The following is a 7,571-nucleotide window of genomic DNA, read 5'->3' as shown; positions in this document are numbered from 1 at the left end:
GTCTTGTGCAGAATAAAGATTGTGCATTAAGGGGGTGGGGGGGATCAGGAGGGAGCGGACTTGTGTGCGTGCTGTGCCATGTGTGTTATTCACAGTTCTTGTGAATCCAGCTGCAGACCCTAAGACATGCTGCTTGCCGGCCCCTCCGAGTTGTTTCTTTTATTTTGTACATTTTTTTGTGTCATTTGTGGGGAATTGTTTGGATTTGTCAGAGTGCGCGCTGTGCGGTTGCTATGGTTGGATTGAAATGTCTCCTAATAGGTGCCGGAGTTTATTCAACGGCTTTCTGAACACACACACGCACACACACACACAAGTTTGCATAGCTATCCATTTGGGGACATTCCATTGACTTTCATTACATTTCTACAGCCTAACCCTGACCACAAACCCTAAGGCTAACCTCACAGGTACCTACCTGACCCTAAAACTAACCTAAACTCAATTCACACATTGGTCCTAAAACAAACCCTCAACCCACCAATGGTATTTAAACCAAATGGGGATTTGACTTTTGTCCGCAAATACACCAGTTGTCCCCAACGGGAGGCATTTTGTCTTAAAATTGCCCCCAAATGTCACCAGACCCACACACACACACACACACACACACACACACACACACACACACACACACACACACACAGGGAAACAAAAGAGCCATAGCAGTGTTGGGATGTTTCTCCAGCGATGTATTAGGAGGACTGGGTGTGGAGGTGAACTAGGGACAGATGGGCGGAACACCCATAATCTCCAAGTGTGTTGGACTGTTTCCAAGAGCTGTCAGGATTCAAAATGTGCATCGAGACCATCGACATGTGGGCCTGTACAACCTAAATACCTCATCTAGTCTTGCAGTGGGGCACGAGGTCAGCTCTTGAGGGACTGAGAGAGCTTTGTGTGTAAAAGCTGCACTTTTATCTCAGTTTGARGAGAGGAGCAGCCCTTCCTGTTTTCGTAGAGCAGACACGCTCCGGTTGGTGTATCCACAACTAGATAAGACGGCCTCGGCAAAGACAAGATCCTTCAAGACTTAAGTGGGTGTTTTTAGTATGTCTTTATATAGAACACACTAGAACAGGAAACACACGTCTTGCTGCTCATTTCAGGCAGAGTGTGTTTCACAGTGTGGTCTGGTGTTGAGCTGGAGGACTTATGGAAGGCGTACATGTGGGAGAGAGGAAAGGAATATGATATTATGTGTGTGTTTTTGGGAGTGCACGCATGCATCCAGTGTAATCAGGTCCAGCTGTGGTCTTGAGTCACTGGTCAGATGAGGAAACGGCTTGGCTCAGACCTCACCTCCTCCTCCACATCTCCATCCATTCTTCATCTAATTACCGACCTTCCCTTCTGCTCCTCGGCACTCTATCACAATTCTCTGACTCRCACAGCTCCACAATCYGCACGTTGGCTCTGTTAAACCTGTGTGTGTGACCTAAACCATTTTGTTCTGCTTCCTATTTTTTTYTCCCACTAGTTGTCTAAGATTTCACTATAAGCTGTTATCATTTACTGTACTTCTCTTAGCTCTGTTGGCTCAGATCTCCTCTTTTGATCTTTGCTTAATGTTTGGACACGTCTGAAGCTAGCGTACTGGAATAATGAAGACTGAAAGCTTGAGTCATCCTTAAAACAAAACAAAACAGAGTCTGGTTTAGAATTCGACGACAATCTATTTTCGTTTCTCGTTTATATAAAGTGAAATTAGGTTGCACAAAATCTTTGAGAACAAAAGTTTAAGCCTGCTCCACTCCTCCCATCTTGTCTAATTTGTATAACATAAAATGAAAGTAAGTTTTCTCATTTTTGCAACCTCACTTGGTTTAAATAAGTAATCTTTATGGTGTTGAAATCAAAAAGTCAAACTTTATATGAAAATCAACATTTACAGCTGATGAGTGGAACTTCCATATGTAACTTGATGTTTTGGTTATTTGATTCTTTTTGGTGATGCAGCTCACTGATAACTATGCATGCTTTCGTTTATGTCAAACAGAAGCAACACAGTGATGAAGTCAACTTGAACAAACAAATTAGTTGAGCCTTTGTTAGAGATGGCATCCAAGAAAAGAATCTGTTGCTTCACCTTAAAATTAACTGAATAAAAATGTATCAATAAGAAAAGAACAYATTATGGACTCATTTGTTTAACTTTTTTAACTTATGAGCATTGGTGCAAGAAGTGTTTGCACAAACAGTTTTTTAGTGTCCAAAGCAGGGGTGTCAAACTAATTTTCATCGAGGGCCATGTGAGGTGTCCCTCAAAGTGCCAGTTGTAAAAGACTTTGACATTTCATGTTTAACTTTGACTAAACCTCGTCTCATTGCTGCAGCTGAGCACAGCTAACAAAAAATAACTGAGCTCTATGTGGTATTTCCTGCATACAAACAGCATTTTAACACATCCTCTTATAAATTCTGAAAACTACTAYGTGTATGACTGACTAAATGTGAACTAAATAATACAGAAATACTATTTAAAGTAAAACTAAGAGTTTTACTCACTGTTGARTTGTGGTGCGTAAACGCCATCTTGAATTCGGAACTTTCCCACTTTCTGACAAGTAAATCTCACTGGAGGGTATTTTAGTTTGAACTTACTGTTTGAAATTGGGAAATTCCCATTTCCCAGTGCAACTGAACAGCAGCTAAAGTAGCCAGCAAAAACGCAGATGGCTTTCATCTATTTTTTGAGCCCTGTGCACCTCCACTTAGTGGTAGGATGCTGTCATTTTTCAGGTAAAAGTATCAAAATGCATTATGGGAGATGTAGTTTATGGTCAATGCTGGCTTTAAAGCCACATTTGCCTATTTTAAAGGCATTAATATATTTATATTTGAAGCTCTTGTGGACCTCACAGAAGGCAGAGCCAGGCCACATTTGGCCCGTGGGCCTTCAGTTTGACATGACATGCATAAAGGAACAGACAAAGATTATGCACTGTTGTGCACTCCAACAGTTTTACTTTCTATTTAGCCAAATTCTCAAGATTTTCCAGTGTTGTGCTTATTTGTACTTCTTTTAAACAAACGTTTCTTAATGCACTTTAATAACTACAAGGAGTTACTTTGCAGATAAGACATATGTGCTCTTTAAACAATCAATATGACCTCATTATGATGAGGAGGTTAACTGTATCTTACTTCTGTGAATTATAAACATAAGTAAACAGATATTGGACTCCCCACTAATACTGAGTTAACACGTATTGTGGAGATGTTGCTGACACAGAAGCAGAAATGCTTCAATATTGTCACATTATTCTGGTTTTCTGAATTTATTTGAACATTACCCACTCCCACCTGACCTTCGTAACATTGACTCACTTCTGCATTTCAAATCCAAACTGGAAAAACATCTTTTTAAATGACCTCTGGTTACAACTACATGTTGTATTTGGATTTTATTGTCTTTTACCACTGTGCTTGTTTTTATGTTTGATGATGTAAGGTGTCAAGAAAGGTGCCTATAAATAAAAAGTATTATTATTATTATTATTTCTTAGTTTTTAAATACAATTTACATAACGTATAGGAAGCTAACGCATGTATAGCGCTCTAGTTAAATTAGTTGTCGTATCTTTTCTCTTCAGACAGAGCGTGGGGAATGGCTGCAGTTCCAGGCAGACCTCCAGGTGGCGGTGTCCGTGGCAGACCGCCTGAGAGCTGAGGCRGAGGAGGAGCTTACGGCCCTCAGATCTGCCCACAAAGACATGGAGCGGGAGCTGGCAGCTGCCCACCAGAGACAGAAAGAGGCTGAAATGCAGCTGGTCACCCTGCAGGGAGAGCTGAGGGAAACCAGGCAAAGACTGGCCTCTCCTACTGAAACCAAAGACAAAACCAAAACCCATGTTCTGTGTCAGGAACCTGACAGGCCCAGTGGAGAATCGAAGAACTCTGACAACACAGAAGGGTGTAATAGAAGCAGGGGGTGGGGGCTGTACAGGGTTGGGGGTGAAGGGGTGGAAAGTAAGAATCAGACTCAGGTGATGAAAAGTCCTGTTGACGAAGATGCAAAAACAAACTGTAAAGGTGTGACTCAGCGTTACCTGAGAAATGTGAAAATCGAGGATGGAAATAAAGGCGATGTGCAGTTTAATGAGACACGAAGGACGTTGACCACAGAGAGGTCAAGGTGAGACAAACACGACCTCTCTAAGTTTTCTTACTCAAAATATGAAATAGTTTTTGCAGTTTTTGGCGTTTCAGTTTGTAATGTTATGGATTCTTCAAAACAAAGGCTCTCTGTCCTCCACATTTGTCTTCTCTTGCATGCACTGATGAAAAACAAATACCAAGTTTGGTCAGGAATGTGCTTGTGGTCTCTATTCAGAGAGCTTCACAGGAACTTCAAGACTTTTACTTCCAGCTGCAGCTGAGTGAAAGAGCTGTCCTAAAAAACGGATTTGTTTTGTCGTCATTCTGCAGAAGCCTGTCCAGATTACCTGCCCCCTCAGACTCTCTCACCTTACAGAATGGAACATCCCAGTCCACCTCTGCTTCAACACTTGGGCCTAATAACAAGGTGAGATTCTCCAYGAGGAAGATCATCTGTTATCACTCAGCAGTGTTGAGTTCAATTATGTTTTGTCTTTCAGAACCTTGTGCAGCTAAAAGGACAAAAGAGTGTCGACTGGCAAGAAGGAAGGTCCTCCAGCGATGCAGGTCAGTTTTTATATTTTTTAAAAGTATTTTTGCAAACACCGTTTGTTTGGTTGTTTGTCGTGGAGCTTTTAAACTTTTATCAAGTTGTAATTTGTCCGACACTGCAAACTCTTAATTTGTGGTGGTTCATTCACTGTTAACTGTAATGGCCCTTTTCCACTAGCGCCTCCACAGCAYAGATCTACTTGGCTGAACTCTGTTCAGCATAGTTCGACTGGTTTTCCATTAGACTTCAGTAAAAGTTCTAGTRGGTGGGTTCATTGTAAAGTTGGGAGATCCCAGAGTCCAAAAATTGATGAAACACACCATACCGACTGGTGGTGGTGAAGTTCCATTAAGCTATTTGCTAGCCACCATTAAACATAGTAGAACACAACAATGGAGGACRWGGTAGCGTTGTGACTGCAAATGGCAGATCGGGTTATTGTRAGAGTAGCTCTTGTGATGCAACCAGTGACTCCACCCMCTAACCAATCAGTGACCGACAGTCTTCTGATGTTGCATTTTTAGGCCAGCACGATACACTTRGAACCACAGCGACGTACGTTCTGTAAAAGGGACTGGTTGCATGAATACTTGCTAGTGGAAAAGCCTTGGAAATGTGTAGAGCCAAGCTGAACCGTGCTGCAGAGGAGCTAGTGGGAAAGAGGCACAAGTTAGACTTCATGAACAAGATGTTTTGTTGAAGACATATCATGTATAATCCACTGTTTTGGCACTTAATCACATTTTGTTGTGTATTTGGAGTCTGTAGGAGCTCAGAAAATTTTAATTTAGTCTCTCCCTGTGCTGCGTAGATATCTTTATATTCTGTTTGGGTCATATTTTTAATTTGTTAAGTCTTCATTTTTTGAACAATAATGTTATAGTATTTGCTGAGGAATAATAATAATAATAATAATAATAATAATAATAATAATAATAATAATAATAATAATAATAATAATAATAATAATAATGCATTTTATTTATAGGTGACGTTCAAAACTCTCAAAATCACCATACAAAGGTCAATAATAAAATCACAATAGAACTGTAAACACAATAAAAACGATAACATCACTTAACAAAATAAAATGGTGCAAAGAAATAAAAAATAACAGATAATAAAAAACAGGACTTCCGGCTAACCAATTTTACGAGTCTGCAGTTCTGCAGATTGTGGGTCTTCATTCTCCTCTGGCTCTGGGTCAGACTCTGGCTCCTGCAAGGCTGGATGGACAAGTCTTCTGTTGTTGACATCTTTAAATCAATTTTTTGTATCACTTCAGCAGAAAAAAAGAACTTAATATTAGTTTCTTAATTTCTTCATCATCAGTGATTTTTTTAAAATTAATTTGTAAATGAAAGTTTGTGTCTAGATTATCGTGTCTGTGCTATCAGACTGAACAGGGTGGAAGTGGACGGGGTATGAAGTTCCTCATTTGCATTTAAAGAGACAGCACCAAAACGAGTTGATCTGAGACACACCTCAGAAAAGGGGTGAAAGAGGGGCTTGTGGAGTTACAATAAGGAGGAATCCAGACCAAAGCACTGCAGTTCTACTTTATGTACACCTCAACTGAATGATTTAAATGTGAAAATGGATTTGAAAGCATGATATGTCTCCTTTAAAAACTAATGTGCAAAAAATGAACCTAACTGGTTCTAAGCTGACATTGAACTAACCAATAAGCATTTCTCAATAAGGTTTGAAACAGTATTTTAGCTCCATTTTTTTATTCACTTAATGTATTTTGGCCTTTTTTAAAAAATCATAAAATCTCTGATTAACAACCAGATCTATACTTGTTCTTCAGAAACTTGAAAACAAAATTAATCGTTTATTTTAGTTCTTTAAAAAAAACACTGAATTTAAAGCAGATTGAACCTCGAACAAAAACCAGGTTGAATCAATTCATATGTTTTTTTTCTGTACGCAGGAAAAACACGTTTTAACTAATCTAATCTTGTTTTGTTGGACACCAATAGATCAATGCTGGTTTAAAACGTGCTGACGTCAGCATGTTTGCCATGTAGAGCTTTAAAGAAAAATTGATCCAACGAACAGTTTTCAACTTGGTGTTTGATTTTCTTACTGACTGCTTAAAAGAATGATTAGTCAAAGCTGCTAAAAGTAAAACAAAAAATGGTTAATGCTTTGTAAGTTTTATCATTATTGTACAACGTTTGAGTTTCTTGAATTATTTTGGAATCTTAAGCTATGGATGTAGACATTTTGCTTTAGTTTTGTAAATCATGTTGGATTCTTAGAGACACTTCATCCAGATACAGGCATTAACATTATTATTGTGATGGGCAATAAACATATTAAACAACAACAAAAAAACAATAGATAACATCCAAAACTGTTGTTTGTCTTTTGCAGGAAAACGTGAGGAGTCTTTGAATAAGTACAACTCAGCCCTCAGTGAGATGCCACCCACCAGGTGAGTCCTGACAAACACGTTCATGCAGCTGTTTGTTTCTGGAGTCTGTTAAAATTGTTTTATTCTTCTGATCCAATTTGTTCGCAGAATGCTCCATTATGAGAACAAGGCACGTCTTCTGCTTCAATGAACATTTTAACTGAAGTGCTTTTCCTTTTTTAAAGTCTTCTACAAAAAGCCCGGCTCATAAGTCTTTGTCTTTATCTTGCTGTCAGGTCGCAGGATGGTTTCAACCTGCTGCTGCGTCGCCATGGCGGCTCCAAGAGAAACTCGCTGCTCCGCTGGTGTCAGAGCCGAACTCAAGGCTACAAGGTAAAAAAAAATAAAAATATAAAACCCCCGATGTCTCTGTTTGTGTGCCTGTCAAACACAGAGACGGTAAATTTTATCTCTTTCTTTCCTTCTTTTCTTTCTTTCTTTCTTTCTTTCTTTCTTTCTTTCTTTCTTTCTTTCTTTCTTTCTTTCTTTCTTTCT

General features: G+C 39.3%; 1 protein-coding gene across 1 annotated transcript in view; it reads left to right on the top strand.

The window, feature by feature from the left end:
• The window catches only part of si:ch211-195o20.7 (cytospin-A), a 20,605-nt gene that overhangs the window by 10,707 nt on the left and 2,327 nt on the right, over positions 1-7,571 (top strand). The window contains exons 5-9 of the mRNA XM_014011207.1: positions 3,597-4,138; positions 4,432-4,528; positions 4,602-4,668; positions 7,037-7,097; positions 7,313-7,409. Of these exons, the coding sequence (XP_013866661.1) occupies positions 3,597-4,138; positions 4,432-4,528; positions 4,602-4,668; positions 7,037-7,097; positions 7,313-7,409 (864 nt within the window). The remainder of the gene's footprint in view (positions 1-3,596; positions 4,139-4,431; positions 4,529-4,601; positions 4,669-7,036; positions 7,098-7,312; positions 7,410-7,571) is intronic.

This window comes from Austrofundulus limnaeus, unplaced genomic scaffold (genome assembly GCF_001266775.1).
Source record: "Austrofundulus limnaeus strain Quisiro unplaced genomic scaffold, Austrofundulus_limnaeus-1.0 Scaffold2, whole genome shotgun sequence".
Taxonomy (NCBI): Eukaryota; Metazoa; Chordata; class Actinopteri; order Cyprinodontiformes; family Rivulidae; genus Austrofundulus; species Austrofundulus limnaeus.
This window is presented reverse-complemented; position numbering and strand designations above follow the sequence as displayed.